This window comes from Ceratotherium simum, chromosome 18 (genome assembly GCF_057802395.1).
Source record: "Ceratotherium simum simum isolate JZ-2026a chromosome 18, ASM5780239v1, whole genome shotgun sequence".
Taxonomy (NCBI): Eukaryota; Metazoa; Chordata; class Mammalia; order Perissodactyla; family Rhinocerotidae; genus Ceratotherium; species Ceratotherium simum.
Window position 1 is genome coordinate 40,914,243 of NC_141917.1, and position 18,529 is coordinate 40,932,771.

The 18,529-nt window shown below is 39.7% G+C and overlaps 1 protein-coding gene across 5 annotated transcripts in view; it reads right to left on the minus strand.

Moving 5' to 3' along the window:
- The window catches only part of ARL15 (ARF like GTPase 15), a 415,164-nt gene that overhangs the window by 12,348 nt on the left and 384,287 nt on the right, over positions 1-18,529 (minus strand). For 4 of the 5 annotated variants that reach the window (XM_087443273.1, XM_087443275.1, XM_087443272.1 and 1 more), the window contains one exon: positions 17,046-17,586. The exons of the other annotated variant lie outside the window; for it this stretch is intronic. In XM_087443273.1, coding sequence (XP_087299399.1) covers positions 17,398-17,586 — 189 coding nt within the window. In that variant the 3' untranslated portion in view covers positions 17,046-17,397. Of the gene's footprint in view, positions 1-17,045; positions 17,587-18,529 lie in introns of those variants that run through there. 5 annotated transcript variants of the gene reach the window in all.

The window sequence follows — 18,529 nt, forward strand, 5'->3', positions numbered from 1 at the left end:
ACAACCTATCATGGAAAACAGAACCACTCCAGAAATCTCAAGACCCATAGGACACCTCTGTTTTGAGCTATTCCTTTAATCTGTGTCCAAACAAAGCGTCTAATTCTTATCTCAGAGAATGGAAAGCACTGACATATGCAGAAAGAGAAGCATCAGTGCACTCGTCTTTGCGTGCAGGTGCAGGCATCGGAGTTTTCAATAACCTAGTCATTAATTACAGAGGTAGCCAGGTTTCAACAGCACGTCATTTTTTCTTTTTCTCTTCTCTCTTTCCTTTCTAGAGTCATATCTAGTCCACACTTTCAAAAGAGCATTCATTTTTGGTGCCAGGCACTTTGAGGGTATTATACTTGATTCTGTATCTTCCATGTTTGAGATAAAATCAATGAGGATTTACCTTTAACTCAAGAAAGCAAATGTGGTAAGTAGGAAGAAACCTGTCTAGGAAATACTTTTTCCTGGCAATAGAATATGATTGCTTAAAAAGTTCTGTCTATATGTAGGAGAGCTAGTCAAGTATGTACTAGACAGGAAGGAGAGTTAATGACTGAGAGCACCAAACACATCAGAGACAACCAATTAGCTTGTCTGAAACACAGGCTTGTAAAGCTATCAGTAACTTATAAAATGGTCTGCTACACACGAGTAAAATGTTGTTTAAATGGCTTGCTTAACTAGATGCATTCACCATGAAACTGATTCTTTTAAGGCTATTTTTTTTAACTTAATACTCATTAACTGTGCATATTGAAATGGCCGGGTGGGTGGGAGGGTGGGTAGATATCCTGATACTATAAAGGTTGAAGGTATGAATTTCATATTTTATGAGGTAAAGAGGTATTGGGAAAAAACTCATCAATTACCAACAATTGTGTGCCTCAGTAATTGAAATAGATCAACGCAATTAGAGTATTCCTCCTCTGCCTTGCTAAATGCTTAGATTGGGACTGGTAGATGGGCTCCGAGGACCTTCGAAGGCAGAGAATTTATGCTTTTGCGTTATGGAGCTGCACTGTTTTTCACCACAGCCTGTGATTCTGCAAGATGGCATATGAGAAAGAAGTCCTGGAGCCTGGTGTTTTTCAAATTGAACATCTGCCTCAGAGTGAACATCAAATTTCACCCCCCAAAGACTTACTCTACTAAAACATTTGAGGTAACTTGATGTTGGCTGACAAAAGAATGACAATCACTACACTATTTCATATTTTGAATTTTCTTAAAAAACTCTAGTATATTTTAAAGTTGGTTTTTGGCCATGCCTCATATTCAGCTCTTTCCGTTATACAAGGCTCCATGCCACAAATACACTTCACTCAACTGCTACCTGATCAGACAACCAGGAGAACATGCTTTGATTTTGTCAGGTCTAACTCTTCTCCCTGCTTATTTAATATTGGTACTCTTGATGCACTTCATGAAACCACCATCAGTTGGCCAACTCAAGGGATTCTTTGACTCAACAAATTATCAGGAAAAAAATATATTTAGACAATTGTTAAAGCTTGTTAAAGACACAAAAATCTTTTAAAAATCGTTTATACATTCTAGCTTATTTGGCTTTTGAAATGTACTCTACGTCCCCTATCTCAATCTTGCAGCTGTGAGGTGTGAGAAGGCAAGAGCAGGAGTAACAAATCAAAATATCAATCTATGGAACCCAAATAAACATGTTTAATATTGGCCTTGTGGTACTATGGCAGCACTCTGTCCTAACAACGACAACATTTAGATGTTGGAGCAGATTCAAATTCTTGGGCCTTAAGCAGGAGACAGACAAATATGGCAAGCCTTGCGTTGCTTAGCCGCCAACGGAGAGTGCCAACGGCTCTGTCCAGATGCAGAGATATTCAAGGGATGTTCCTGTCAGCAGTTTGTCCTCTGGCTCCAGCAAAGAGCCACCATGGAAACAGTGGGAGGAAAAGGGAAAACAGGAAGGTGAGGAGAGATGGAGAAAAGGCAGAAAAAGCTGACAGCTGCCTCAATAACACATCTGAGCAAGGGGAACAGGTAACAAACAGCCTTGCAACAAACTGCCATGTTGTTAGTCACGGGGAGAGAATTTCTTTTCCTGCTGGCAATACAGCCAGGAGCCTAATATTCTGGCAACTGAGAAAAATGAGCTTGGAAAGAGGCTTGCAGGCAGTCTGAGGAAAGAAAAGCTGAGTGGTAATCTGTCCTGAGGAATTTTAGCCAGAAAAACCCACACAGGACTAGTTGAACTCAGAATAAAGCCTGTGAAAGACAAGTCTGGAGAACATTACAATCAGATATAAAGAGAACACCAGAAATGAAGGTTCAAAAAGTCATTAACTGGATTTACCACAGCATTGTTAGTGTGGCCTTGGGTCCCACTTGTCATCACAGGACTAGTTCAAACCACTAGTTCTCAACAGGGGAGGGGAGGAAACTATACCCCCCAGGGGACATTTGGCAATGATTGGAGACATTTTTGTTGTCACAACTTGGGCGGGGGGGTGTTGCTACTGGCATCTCATTGGCAATGGTCAGGGATGCTGCTAAACATCCTACAATGAACAGGGCACCTTCCCCCCTGCCCTCAACAAAGAACCATCTAGCCCAAAATGTGAATAATGCCGAGGTTGAGAAACACTGCTCTGATCTTTTAAGGCAAAATCAAAGGACTAAGGCCCTGTTAATGATTCACCCTGTTAATGATTCAATCTATGGTTCATCAGCACGAATCATCAGGCTCCCTCCCTGGAATCAGGAGGAGATTTAGGAACTGGATTGGAAAAGTAGACCAGGAGCTCCGTCAGGGAGCAGCACAGGTGGACGGTATATACTCTCTGGCCTCCTTTCTTGTTCAAAGTGGAAATCAATAGATCTTGGTGGGGACAAGTCCGAATGTTAAATTGGGCTGAAACAAGTGCTCCAAGAAAATAGTCACCTTTCACTCATTTCTACACAGTCACTGTTTCAGGCTCTGGGGATACAAAGGTGAACATGACAAGACCCAGGCCTCATGGAGCTTACATAGTTGTGGAAGAGACTGACAGATATCAAGTAAGTAGTAAGTAATTAAGTAAAGTCAGGTAGAAATAAGTGCCACGAAGAAAAACAGGGCACCACAGCAATAATAACATTTACCACATAACTCGTCCAAAAGAGGGACTGATGGTATGATATGAGCTAAATATCAAGTAGTCACAGATAAGGACAAACCTTTAATTGGCTTTAAAACAAAATTTCATATAGTTACAATAGAAGCTCTCTTGATTAACCTCCCCTTGATTGCCTAGGATTAACAGACTCTTCAATGCCCTGGTCCAAGATGATGATTGATGCTGCCCACACAATCAGTGTCTACGCTTGGTGGATACAATACCGGAATGATGCTGGCCACACACGATGCTCATGACTGGTGGACTGCTCTCTGCATGTCTGCTCATTTCTGCTCCTGAGTCGTTTCACCATTCCCATCAAGGCAACCATATTTGTTATTATCATTAAGTAATTGAATTAAATGTGACACCAATGAATATGAACTTGAAAAGAGAATTTCTATTTCTATGAAAAACAAAATAGAATGTGTTCAAAGAACTCAATAAAGGTAAGTCACTAAAAACAACCTGCTGACGGATTAGATTTAGGTAAGACAACTATAAAGGATTAGGAGGAAAAGGTGCAGATCTCTTCTCAAGTATCTCTAACTTATGGTTGGGTTTTAAAGAAACAGGAGCTGAAAATTATAGGTAATAGCTGTGTTTTATGCAACAAAGATGATACAGAATTCTGATTAGTGGCCACATACTCAGAGAAAAGGCCTTGGTCCCATATCAAAGATTAGTACCATTTGTATATTTTAAGTTAAAATATATTATTTAGGGGGGCCAGCCTGGTGGCGTAGTGGTTAAGTTCAGTGGCCCAGGGTTTGCAGGTTCAGATCCCAGGTGTGGACCGATGCACCACTTGTCAAGCCATGCTGTGGCAGTGTCCCATATAAAGTAGAGGAAAATGGACACGGATGTTAGCCCAGGGCCAATCTTCCTCAGCAAAAAGAGGAGGATTGGCAACGGATGTTATCGCAGGGCTGGTCTTCCTCACAAAAAAATAAACAAAAAAACAATGCAAATTTATAAAATATATTATTTAGGTTATACATTTATTTTATTTTTTTAATGACAAGACACTTTAACCAACTCTTGATTAACTATTTATCTACCAGTTCAGATCAGGCTAAATAAAGGGCTTCTAACTGTACAGTTCAAATCACACTTTTTATTCTTTTTGAATCAAAAGCCTTCTCAGAAGGGAAGTCATTAACACCCACTTCAGTCTGAAGTTTAGAGTGTTACATAAAATCATGTCCACTGTCAGAATCCATACTAGTGTCTATCACCTCAAATCCTCTTGTGAAAGTAGAATACAAATAAATAAAATTGAAATACTCGAATCCATACGTACACACACCCACACCCCTGCAGTCTCCTATAGAAATGTTCACGTCTGTGAAAGTATATTATGGTCACAACTGGATACCTTGTTATTAAATACATTATCCTTTAAGAAAATAAACATTACACTATTTTGAACATATTTGTAAAATATTTTCTAAATAGAACTTATTCCCATTTTCTAGACTCAGAACCAGAAACAGAATTATAAAGTATACCCAGCAGGAAAATTTCCTCGAACTTTTTCCTGGCCTATGCCCTGGATTACTATCTCCCACACTTACAGTTTTCTAGGGAACAGGCAATCTTAGTGCTTTGCAGAATAGTCCTATTTTACCTTGGAATTATTATCTATTTCTTTCCACGCTTATCACATATCTATCAGTAAGATGGCAATTCCATCGTAACATTTGAAAATAAAAATATAATACCAACATCCAACAAATGATGGCTTGTGTTATCTATTTTTAACTAGAAGGTAAGTGCCAATAATAGAATAATACAAAATGATGCATGTAAATGGCATTTACCTCTGTGTGTCCACAAATTTATTTGCAGTGAATGATTTACCTGATATCTTGTCTTCATTACATCTAACATAAAAGGATCTAGACTTCAGAGTCTTTGAAATAAGGTTTGTAAATTTTAGGGGCCTATTCACGACATCTAATCTTTCACACAAAAAGAAGAGAAGATGTGGCTCTAGAGAAATAAAGACATGAGAAATAAATCCTTGCATATTTGATTCCAGCTTCTCATCCAGACATACCACACATGTAACTGCAGCACATGGTTTTTGTAAAACATACAGGCAAGTTAAAATCGCTTGCAGCTGCTGAAATATCTGAATTCTGACTTCCGCGAAGTCACAGACACTAAGTACATAGTAACCTGGTTACAGGTGGAACTGCTTTTTGGTGCTGTTAGAGGCGCAACCTGAATGGTAAAGAGGTCTGGTACAACGTAAGGGTTGCAAGGCTTGGATCAGTAACTAAAAGCACTGTGTTCTGGAATGGGGTTCACCCGGTTCTGACATGACCACTGACCCTGTAACTCACTAAGACATAGGATACTTTCTATACAACCTGAGGAAAGAGATAGAAATGGAACAGATAAACATGTACAATATAATGGGTGAAAGTTAACACGAGATGGAGATGGAGGTGAACTGAACTGGCTGTTTTTTTCCTCTCTCTCTCCCTTTTAAATTAGGTTATTAAGCCAAAGACTTATTTAAAGCACTGAAAGACATAATCTACTAACTAGCACTCATGGAAGAATTGAAAAGAGTTCCCTAAATGAGCAAATGACTGTATCCTTACAGGCAAGGCTTCGGAATGGCTTCCACAACTATCTTAATGGTTTTTATGAAACATTATAAATTAAGACTCTTATAGTTCAGGTTTAACAAATTCATTTGTGCTGCATCATAGATGTTTAAAAATAGTCCTATATCCGCACAAAGCATAAAAAGCTCTCTGGAAAATCATGAACCCCTTGCACACCCAATATTCCCCTCCCCATTTCTTCCCATCCCTAGAATCCTTCCCATCTGCCAGCTGGGTTTCATTTTAAGAATTTCACACTGAATATAAAGTGCTATTTTGACCATGTGGCTCCAGGAATGTGAATTTATAGTCTATTCAGATCGTATGCAAGTGATTGACAGAGAAGGGATTAACCAACTGGATGCGATGAAGCCGCTGCCTCTTCCTTCAGGTTACTTTAAGCTTCCAGGAAAGGATGGCCATCATCACACTGTTTCACTGAGGCTAGGCTAGCAAGAAGTAGTCTCCTAGCAAGGCACTTACTTTTCACTTAACTCCAAAATGGCCACTACACCTTGGAACTCTTTTCCCTATGTTCTCATACCTCCCACATTCCATCTATTTCCCCACATGTAAAACGGGAACACTAAAGTTTGCTTTCTTAGAAACCCCTTGCAACATTGTTCAGTTACTGACACATAATGTAGCACATAAATATAATATTGGTCTTCAGGTTTAAGAGTAAAATTTTTGGAAAGTATGTGTGTGTATTTGGTTTTCTTGGGTAAAGATGAGCAATGCCTAACAACTTAAACATGGGAAAGACTCTGCATGTAGTATTTCAAAGATTGTTTGAAAGTCCTGTGCATCTAGAAATGTTTCAAATACCATTAAGCTTTTCCACATAAAGTAGTCCTGTTTTTTCCAACAGTTACCATCTTGTTTCAGATTTATCATCCTCAAGCATTATCACAGGCATGAAAAGGGTGTTATAACATATATTCAGATTTTCTAAGTCTTTCTTTTTGCAACTTTAGGGTCATGCTGTTCCTAGGACTCTGTACACTCACTAAATGCATGGTAAGTAATACTATAAAACAGATTACTTTCCTGTTTAACAAAAGCTCAATGAAAGGATACTCAAGCATTGAATTTTGAGAAGGATACATAGAATGTATTTAGATCTGATGCTGTGATACTGGAGCCAGTCTCAAAATTAATGAGCACATCTAAACCTGTATTACACACACACACACACACACACACACACACACACACACACACACACACACAAGCTGACATCAGAGGAAAGCCAACATCATCAGAAAAGTACACGCTTATCACATCCTGTCAAGTTTGATTCTGTTAAAGACAGGAAAGGTTCTGTTTGAAGGTGGGGTCTTTAGCTTCTAAGTTATTCTAGAGAGAGATAACAATGCCTCCCCCCACCCTTCCTTCAAGACAAACCAAGTACATTCTAGAAAATCAATTATAATTAAGGGAAAATTTCTCCTATTTGTCAGCATAATAAATATGGCTTCATTAAAAAATTAACAATATTATATTAACAATATATATTAAGTTGTAGACACATTATATGAACAGTGAAGAAAGTTATTTGAGCATAGAGAAAGGTATGAAAGAAACCACATCAAATTGATAACATTGGATGGTAACATTGGAGAGTAAGATTATTAACTTTTTCTTAATATATCTCTGAATTATTGGACTTGAAACAATCAGCTCCTATAGTTTCTGTGCTTTAAAAAACCAATAAAGTAGGGGCCAGCCCAGTGGCATAGCAGTTAAGTTCACGCGTTCCACTTCGGTGGCCTGGGGGGTTCACTGGTTTGGATCCTGGGCGTGGACCTACTCACTGCTCATCAAGCCATGCTGAGGTGGTGTCCCACATAGAAGAGCCACAGTTCTACAACTATGATATGCAACTATGTACTGGGGCTTTGGGGAGAAAAAAAGAAAAAGAAGAAGATTGGCAATAGATGTTAGCACAGGGCCAATCTTTCTTAAAAAAAAAAGTGATTTGTAAATAAAATCTAAATAAGAACTGTAATTAAAAAAAAAACCAATAAAGTAAAAACATACATATAAACAGAGAGCAAAAAAAGCATTTTTTTTAAAAAAAATTAAAATATGCCTGTAGGCAGAGATACATACAGGAAGGTAATGTGGCTCACTTAATAAAGCTTAATAAACATTTATTGCATGAATGTGAAGAAAACAATAGCTGATGATAAAAATTCTCCTCATATGATAGTATCTACTCATGTGACAAAGGAAATATAATTACTTTTTAACCATAACAGTTAAATATGGATTTTTATTATATTAAGTATTTTGGGAATTTAAATTTTAAGTCAATATTAATTTACTTAAATGATAAGAGTTTGTCCACTTCTGGAAGATAGTGGACCTTCTACGCAGGCAAGAACACCACTCAGGACTCTGACATTCACGACTGAAAAATCTGACACTCTCTCACCAGGCTGCAAAGTTCATACGTGGATTTTCCATAATCAGTGGTACCAGAGCTTCAGGTTTGGACAGGAAAGAAAATCTACTCTCTGCTCTTCATCAGACCCCCTTCAGAGAGAAGTAATACTTAGAGAAGACCATTTAAAGGGCAAAGTCATCCATCTTCCTCTAAAGAGTGTCTAATGCTATCCTTGAATGAAGTTCAAGTACAGCCTGCTGAAGGCTATAAAATCACTTCACTCCCTGAGTTTTTACACTAGGGTCTCAACTTTATTTAATGTCACCACAAGAAAAAGCCACAAAAAATTCAGAACTACATTTACTACAAAAATGTTGTCATGGATTACTCATTAAATCAGTCAGTGTCTCCTATAGAAAAAGTCTTTTAGAACAGTGCCACAACAGCTTTTATCTTCCCTGTGGAAGACACACCCTCTCTCTTTTCCAATAACGAGAAATATGTCACAGACCATGATTCCCCATCTTTTTATTTTTCAGAACCTCAGAGCACTAAATGAAACCCAATTGGATTGGCATTATTACAGTCTCCTTTTCTTTGTCCCGATCTTCTATTTCAATTTTTTATTATTATTATTTTCATGTGAGTCACTTTAAGTTCTTTGTAGACAGAAGCAGTGGACTATATCAACAAAATAAAAATCCAGTAACATCTCCGTCTGGAGGTTGAATAACAACATTCAATCTCTTTGTCTGGCATTAGTACTGAACGAAACACAATGGCTTCATCAAAAGTCACCAGTCTTGAGTCATTCTTACTATTTTAGGGGCTTCCGAAACATGCCTGTCACCACTATTACCATGGAGTATGAACTCCAGTTTTATCAGAATTGTCTCAATACAAGAAAGCTCAATAGAAGTTAATTCATTTTAAGAATGGATTTTATGTACCACAGTAGGAAGAAATTCTTCAGCACATCAAATCCCTTACAGAAAAATCCAAGAGATTGTTCAATGGTTTTACTACATAAAACAAGTGATGCTTAAAATATAAATTTTCAGGTTTTTTCTTACTTTGTTGAGGTGGTGGTAGTGCTCACATAGAGTTTTTTCCCCTGTGGTTCAGGGGTGATGGGATTTTAACTGTATTGTCCAGTTTTTATTGTCTTCTAGATCAGATATTATATGTCACCTGGCTTTTTTTTTGGTGAGAAAGATTGCCCCTGAGCTAACATCTGTGCTATTCTTCCTCTATTTTGTATATGGGAAGCTTCCTACAGCATGGCTTAATGAGCAGTGTGTAGGTCTTTACTGGGGATCCAAACCCCCAAACCCCGGGCCACCGAAGCAGAGCACACATACTTAACCACTGTGCCACTGGGCCAGCCCCTCATCTGGCATTCTTAATGCCACATGATCAAACCCAACAACACCCTCCAAAATAATCTTTCAGCTTGGGGGGGGGACATATAAAAACAGCAAAGTTAAGTATCTTTAACCATAGGACTTTGGCCAAACTCTGTGGGATAAATAAATCTACCTTTATTCCTCCTTTTTCACCTTCCTTTCTAACGATACCTATCAGTAATCCCAGGAATCCCAAGTCTCTATATACCCACTGTGTGTCACACACTCTTTTAAGATTTTAAAAAATATATTAACTCATTAACCCTCATGTCAACCCATTAAGGGAGGTACTATTACTATTCTAGAAACTAAAGAAACAGCAGTGAACAATCAGAGTAATTCCAAATTTCTGACTGCTTACATTCTAGTAGAGAGAGACTGACAGTAAAAAATACTAAATAGTATGTTAGACTATGGTATAAAGTACTAGGAAGATGAAGCAGGGAAGGTGATGGGAGGTCTCCAATATAAAATAGGGTGGTCCTCTCTTAACACTCACAGATTCCCATGTCCCTAATTTTGCAGGCAACTGGGTTTAGTCACTCCTTAACCCTGCCCTCCCCATATATGAGCTCTTTGTTCAACGCATTTCTTTCTCCTAGAAGGCCCTCTGTCCTGTCTCCATGTGGGTGGTGGTTTAGTATAATAACAGTTAACTGGACTGGAGCCAAAACTACCTATGTTTAAACCTCCACTTTACCACTGACTAGCTGTTTGACTTGGGTAAATTTCTTAACTGTTCTAGGCCTTAGTTTCCTCATTTGGAGAATGAGTGTAATAATAATTATAATAAGAGTAATACCTACCTCACAGGGTTCATTGCGAGGCTCACATGAATTACGATATATAAAGCATTTAGAAAAGTGCCCGGCATTATTCCATGACCACTACCACCACTTCCAAAATTCTGCTTTTAGTTGTGCTTAAGACCCAACTCAAATGCCGCTTCCTCAATCCCTATTCATAACAACTGAAGGAGAGATGTTCATTCTCTAAGATCTGTAGTCCCTTGGTTTTATCATTCCAGTGGTATTTGCCCTTTATCATTACAAGTATTCACACTACCTTGAAGTGCGACTATTTTTATGTATATTTATAAATCCCTCCTCCCATGAAGTCACAACCCCTGAGGGTTTAGACTAAACAAACTTTTCTTCTTTCTCCTTATCTCCTTCTCTTCCCTTGAGCATTTTAATCAGTTCATTATTCATATACATCAGAGTGGTAGGACAAGAAAATGGGAGAGAAATTAGAACACACACTCACGTTACTTATAGTTCTACATTATTAGTTCATTAAATTTAAATCTACCAACATTCTTGATCTGATCTCCTTCCCTGAGCAAAGCTTGTATGGGATGCAAAGAGAGGGCAATGTGGTCTCTGTCCTCCCAGGACTCACAATCTAAACCAGGCAGAAAAATACCTCTAACTGAACAACTTGAGGCGCAACACTACTTGAATCTAAGCGTCAAAGTGCTTGCTGTCTCTCCACATAGACCATGTATTAATTTTCACACCTTGGGGCTGCTACTTATCCAACTCTTCCATTCCGCAACTTCCTTCTCGCTCTCTGTCACCTCTCTTCCTTGTTTTCCTTGATATCCCTTCCCCCAAGAATTGATTGCTCCCTCAGCCCAAGTTTTGTACACATACGTATATATACTCATTTACTCATTCACTCATTATTTGTTAAGCTCTTGTTATGTCTCCTGCTAGGGTGCAAGGAAGAAGATATGGCTCAGAGCACTTCTCCCAAAACAGGCTCTATCACTCATCTTGGTGAATCCCACATCTGGAGCAGGGCCTGATGTGGGGCAGATGCTCAGTGGGTGTTCACTGAATGGAACTGAATGAACTGCCAAGAAGAAAAATCAAAGGGATTTCAGTGCCTTCTCTTCTCCCTGCCCTTGCCTTCTGGGCAGAGATGCTAGAGGAAGCAGCTGACCAAACCCAACTACTAGACAGAGGAGGAGAGCCACAAATACTTCTTAAAACAGGATGGCCAGGATTATCTGTAGTTTTCACTTAATCATTTGGTAGGGGGCTTTATTATAGTGCCAGACACTACGCAGTTAGGCAGAAAGACAAATAAGGTAAGCTACTGGGTAAGAAAGACAATAATTATAATGAAGTATGCTGCACATGGGAGCACAGAGAAGGGTGTGAGGTTTGCTTGTCTTCAGAGTCACTAATCTGTTCAGAGTTCATTATATTTATAAGTTATGAGAAAATAATATAAAGGGGATTTAAAACTATAGTCTTCATATCTAGCATTAAACAATTTAAACACTATCTACATTATTTTATTTTGCAGAGAATATGCTGTTTCTGACAGCTCCTACTTTTATGACCCAATCAATCAGAGATCCCTATTCCAGCTGTCGTGCTATTCACCTATTTTAGTTGTAAAAACTGAAAAAGGGAAAGGAAGAAATTTTAAATCTGCATCCCTGTCACATTTACTCTTTTTCTTTAGAATGATGTTGATCCAAGAAAAACAGTTTGAACCAGGGCATCAGATATTTTGAATTTCACCACTTGAGTAAGAAAGATAAACTACTTTATTCTCAAATTGGCTTTTGACTTGCCAGGTGACTTTATGTGGTTCACTTATTGCTTCCCAATTTAGCTTCTCCTATTCCAAGGGAGAAATTCTAAAACTTACTCATACAAGACTCAGAACAGATTTAACTAAGAGAATACCTTAAACTCAACTGGGCTGTATCCAGGTGAAGAGTCAACATGCAATACAGAAAGACAAATAGAAAATTAGGTTCCAGAACACAAACTATTATGTCTTCAGAAAGTTTTTACTACGACAGAAGTGGGTGAAACATCTTTTAAGGCATTTGTACTAAGCTTGCCCAGCAAATACACAGCTAACCTAGAATATTCTGATAGAAAAATAAAGGTACAGGAAATCTTGTTTGAAACCACGAAAAGGCTAGTTGATTGGTAAAGACCCAACATATTTCCCCCAAAAGCTGTTAACATCACAAGGAGACACAAGGCATTACATTGAGCAAATGAAGTCCTGACAGGTCATTTAGGGAACTCACACACCCCAACATCTGATGTCTTCCCATTTCTTTTGCTCTGCACATCAAAGAGATGCTTTACCTCTAACCCAAATCTCCGATACTCAGTAATCGCCTATTCATACTTATATGAAGGAGCCCACTACAAAAGAAATCCACAAAGCTTCAGTTTGCTCTGGATTCAATATCCTGGGGGAAGACAACAGTTTTTGTTTTCTTTTCTTTTCTTTCTGGGGAACAAAAGCATCAGATAGGAAAATCTGTCCCTTTGGAAAAGGACCAGCCATTTGTTCTCTAGAAGGCCCTGAAAGCAAGCAGATAAGGGAAAGTGGATATCTGGACTTGCCTGAGAAAAGCCTTTTAGGTCCAATTGTAGCAACTTATTTGAGAGCTGCAACTCATTAAGGGTGTCTCTGATATCACTACAGATATGAAGATTAGTGGAACATACCAACAGATTGAATCATCAAACAATTCTCTTAGGAATTTGAACATAGCCGATTTGATGGAGAATTACTCCAAAGACTCAAGCCTGTATGGGATCCTGGTAGAGATAAGATACAGACACCTTTTAGACAAGGGCTTCATTCTTCAGAAATGGAAGCTCAAATTAAGAACTTTCCATCAACATCATCAGTGTTTATTAGGAGTGCACACACATACTCTGTGGGCACTAACCAAACACACAAAATCTCACATCTCTGCCTTTCCAGAACGTACAAATGAAGAAAGCAACCTCACCCCCCCACTCCCATTCCAGAGGCTACTCATCAAGGAACAGATCTCTTTTAAAAATGCTACCAGTTTATATCCTTAAATCTTTATTGATCCAGAAAACAGAGGTCTTCAAGTTTCCGGCTTGAGAAGAGCAGCTCCAATGAGCCTTTTCAGATCCTCAAGAGAAGCTGTTGGATATCCTCTTTGCCTCACCTTTAGATGGATTTAACATTGCTTGAATCCGTCATTTATCAAACTCCTTCACCAGAGGAGTGAAGGGGGCCCTTTTGCTTCTTATTTTATGAGTCTGCCAGGAGTGAATTGGCAATCAAAACTGAAGCTAAATTCCTCAAAACGCTTTTGGTAAATAGACCTAAGACAGCATTGTGCTTACCCATGTTGCGTATTCTGAGCCATCAATCTTAAACTGAGACTCGAAAGAGGCTCTGAATTTCCCATTCTTAGAAATCACAAGGCATATGCAATAAGAACATATGGCCTTGAGATAGCTGAGGCTTCAATTTGTACCACAGCCAAGAAAACTAGACACCCAAGTGTATGACTACTAATGAATTAAGGAATAATGCAGAGAATTTGCCGAGAGAAGGAAAATATAGACCGAGCTGGAAAAAAGCAGACATTTTAAAGGTATCTGGCAATTGGGTAACATCAAAAATATTTACATAAACGTGATAATGAGAGTGATTAGATTTGGGGGGCATGGAGAGGAAAGTCTTCTCCAACTCAGCAGAATTTCAACAATCATCAAAGATGATAGTACAGCTTTTAAAAATGCAAACAGGGGGATTGCACACTAATAAATATGAAGCTCTTAAAATCTGGTTCTAAAGGAACAGCCAGCAACATAGGCCCTTGACAAACATTTAGCAAATGAAATCAGAGTCTGAGTATCTGAAAGAATGTTAAGTATACAAAGCAGATGAGATTTTGAAATATAGTTTTCATTTGAGGAGCTGACTGGAGCCTATACATTCAAGGGTGAGAGGTGTACCTTGCCGAGGTTGACAGTAAAAAAAACTGTATTCCTTTTGAAGGCCCATTAAACTTTAAAAGTATCAGCACAAATCTATAACCTAATTGCACGGTTAAATTAGTACAAGTGATACCGAACCAAGTGGGCTCGCCTCCTGGTGAGTTAAATAAGACTCTGCACTAGTGGAAGTTGTCTCACAAAGTTAAAGTGTATTTGCAGCAAATAGGAGGCCATGAGGAATCATTTCCAAAGTCACGGCGTCCCCTAACAAAGGAAAGCAGGAACTTTTATTTGGTTGGGGAATGAATATTCAAAAAGGAGAGGCGCGGGCCGGCCCCATGGCTTAGCGGTTAAGTGCTCACGCTCCATTGCTGGCGGCCCAGGTTCGGATCCCCGGCGCGCACCAACACACTGCTTCTCTGGCCATGCTGAGGCCATGTCCCACATACAGCAACTAGAAGGATGTGCAGCTATGACATACAACTATCCACTGGGGCTTTGGGGGGAAAATAAATAAATAAATAAAATTAAATTAAAAAAAAGGAGAGGCGGGTATTTCGCTGGCACAGGCTCAGTTGGAGAACATACTTCCACATAATGAGGCCTAAGCTCCTCCTAGAGAGATCTTTGCATTAAAGATAAGGCAAAGGTCATGGGCATAGCTCTTGTGGTGAGCCTTGATCAGTTTCAGGACAGCGGTGGTTACATCTCCTTAACACACAAAAGGAAAAGAAACAACCTGGAAAAGCTGTTAATTGCTTCCAAACCCACCTTTGAGTTTCTTTGAGGCCCCTAGTCGGTGACACAAGTAGAAACACAATTGATTTTATAACTTCTGGATTTGTATGGGGCTTTTTATTTCCTCCCAATTGGGAAGGAAAGCATCCATGGTTTATCTTAACACAAGTAGAAACACAATTGATTTTATAACTTCTGGATTTGTATGGGGCTTTTTATTTCCTCCCAATTGGGAAGGAAAACATCCATGGTTTATCTTAAAAGCACCAGGTGTGGGTGAACATTCACTGGACAACTGTACAGGGTATAATATACCCCTTAAAACACCTTCCTACTGAGGCTTTTGTTATAGATCACCATCAGTCGCTGTGAAAACAGGAACCATATGCAAAGATCAGCGGTCATGCAGTTTTCTTTAACAACGTCAAGTACGAAATCATTAAGTCTAAGTGGTGTGTGCCCAAGGTGTTATACAAGATACTGAGTAGCAAACAGCAGAAGCCCTCCAGGTCACACACCCTCTACTTGGGAGGAATTAGGGAAGCCACTGAAATGAACACGGAATGGTTAGCAGGACCTTTGAGTATTCACAGTAGAATCTACACATGTAAGACTAGCCACTCCTTGTAAAAGTAACTACACTCCCGCCAAAGGGCTCACTCCAGTGAGCGCAGAACAGCACAAACATGTTTACCTTTCTCAGAATGAAGAAAAGGAAAGAGATAAACCAAGTGCTTGTACAAGCAATGCTATCAAGGGGAAGAGAGAAGTGGTTGAGGGAAACAACAGAGGATGGGAAAGGTTCGAGCAGCACCCCTGTATGTGCACTTTTAATAAAGAGCTAAGATTTCCAGATCACAGATCCACAGCAGCGGGCGTATTTCTACAGATAGGCAGGGGAACAGGGGAGGCAAAGGGGGCTGATGTTTATTGAGCGCCTACCCCAGGTCGGGCTCCAGAACACCATGTGTTGGAGTCATCTCACTTGTTGCTCCTACCAATGGGTGGAATTGGTGTTTGAGTCACTGCCTTTGTTCCTCATATCAGCGCTCTGCTCCGCGAACTAGAAAGATCACTGACCTGCCATTTTTTTTTTTTACAATTTTATTTATTTATTTTTCCCCCAAAGCCCCAGTAGATAGTTGTATGTCATAGCTGCATGTCCTTCTAGTTGCTGTATGTGGGACGCGGCCTCAGCATGGCCAGAGAAGCAGTGCGTTGGTGCGCGCCCGGGATCCGAACCCGGGCCGCCAGCAGCGGAATGCACGCACTTAACCGCTAAGCCATGGGGCCGGCCCTGTCCTGCCATTTTCTAACCACGACATCTTGAACAAGTCATTTCATGTCTTTTGATTTTAGTCTCCTAATTTTTTAAACAGAGAAATAACACTTGTCCTTGAAGGGTTTTGGTACAGATAGAGCACAAATATAGGTAAGGTCCTTAGTACAGCGACTGCCAAGTATAGGTGATCAAAAATGGATACTTTTATGAACAAAATTTATAACCACTTCTTAGAAGGCTGGGATTTGAACCTGGGTCTTCTTAACTCTAAAGATCATGTTTTTTTCTACTTAGGAGTTTCTCAACTTGCTTTTTTTCCAAACAGAAGATTTTTTTAAAAAAATAAAATCTCATGCCAAAGCCCCAATTTTTCCTTTCCTGTAAGTTCATAATTTTTTTTGGCTATTTTGCCAAAAAGCCCAACTTCACAAACTTTTTGCCCCCATATATTTAAGGCTGGAGTGTAGTTGTGGCCATAATGAAAGGTTCTCACATCATGTTTTTTGTTCTTAGCTTCAACTTGGTGTGTATCTCTGCTTAGTTGGCTTTCATAATTTATACGTTCTTGTCATTTTGTGCAAGAATGGCTCTCCAATGCAAGGTGAGTGTTTCCATGGGTTCGTGCTAATTTGCATAGTCTCTAAACAACTGCCGAAATGGTGAGCATCATTGTGGTCGCTACCTGGATGCTCCTGGAATTTAAAAAAAAAAAAAAAAAAGCCTCCGGGCTGGCCCAGTGGCATAGTGGTTAAGTTCGCAGCTCCGCTTCAGCGGCCTGGGATTCGCAGGTTCGGATCCAGGCGCGGACCAACACACCGCTTATCAAGCCATGCTGTGGTGGCGTCCCATATAAGCAGACGAAGATGGGCATGGATGTTAGCCCAGGGCCAGTCTTCCTCAGTAAAAAAGAGGAGGATTGCAATGATGTTAGCTTGGGGCTAATCCTTCTCACACACACACAAAAAAAACCTGACTTCTTACTATGTGCCAGGCACTGTGGTAAGTGCCTTAGACAGCTGTGGCAGAAATTGCTAGTGTACACCAATTTCTGGGCCCTCCTCCTCTTTTTCCAGGGTAGAAGGCTAGACTACACTCCACAGCTTCTGCCATGGTTGAGTGTAGCCAGGTGACTGGGTCCTGGGAATGGGAGCACAAGTGATGCGCACCCCTTCCACCCCCAGAACAAACAAAACCTTTGTGACACTCCCTTTTTCTGTGCTCGATCCTTGATCCCCTTCCATGAGAGGCTGAACAGAGTGGGCCCCAAGGACCTAGAGGAGAGCAGAACAAGATACACACTATCAGGATCCTTGCATAATTACAAGAAGCAGAGTGCTCCCACTGACCCATACTGGATTGTGACGTGACCAAGAAATAAACTTATAGTGACAAGCCACTGGGATTGTAGGCTTTTAGCAACTTGTGTTACTTACCCCAACCAATACAGAAACACTACCTCCCTCCTTTATTCTCATTATAGTATTATCACCTGCGCTTAACTCATATGGGAACAGAGGCTCAGCCAGGTACGTAACTCGCCTAAGGGCAAACAGCTAACAGGTGCTGAAACCCATGTTCAGCCCAAGGTCAGCCTAACTCCAGAACCCACACTCTTAGTCATGGTAGTCTACTGCCTCCCTAATAGCCATGATAACTATGTAAGTGCAAACTCACATTGTGGACATTTCCAGTTTTAACCAGGAACTTATGCTCCAGTAATAGGAGCATTTTATTTTCCCACTACTTACAGTGAAGATTAGTAAAAATTAACATAGACTAACGAATTTTTGTAGATGATTTTACTCAGGGAGTGACAGATTAATGTACATAAAACATTAAAAGCAGGACTGCTCTGATAAAGCAAGGGTGGGTAGGGTTCCCAGGGACAAGCAGTCTGAAAACCACTATGTCACATCGTACTGCTCAGTACTGTGCTACTCAGGTTTCTTCTTTTTTAATGTCTAATTCAATTCTAGATTCAGTTTAATGCACATATCAGTACTATGGATTGAAAGTTAGTGCACACCTTTAAAGTGAGGAACACCTGAGTGCCAAGGTGAATCCATCAATGCCTGCTCATCAAACCACTTCTGGTTTTACTTAACCTGTAGAGGAGCACCATTTGGTTTGTTGTTTAATTATTGATCGTCACCAGCCAGCAGTTTGTAATGAAGAAGACTAATTCTTCTGATGTGTCATTAGTTTGAGTTTCTG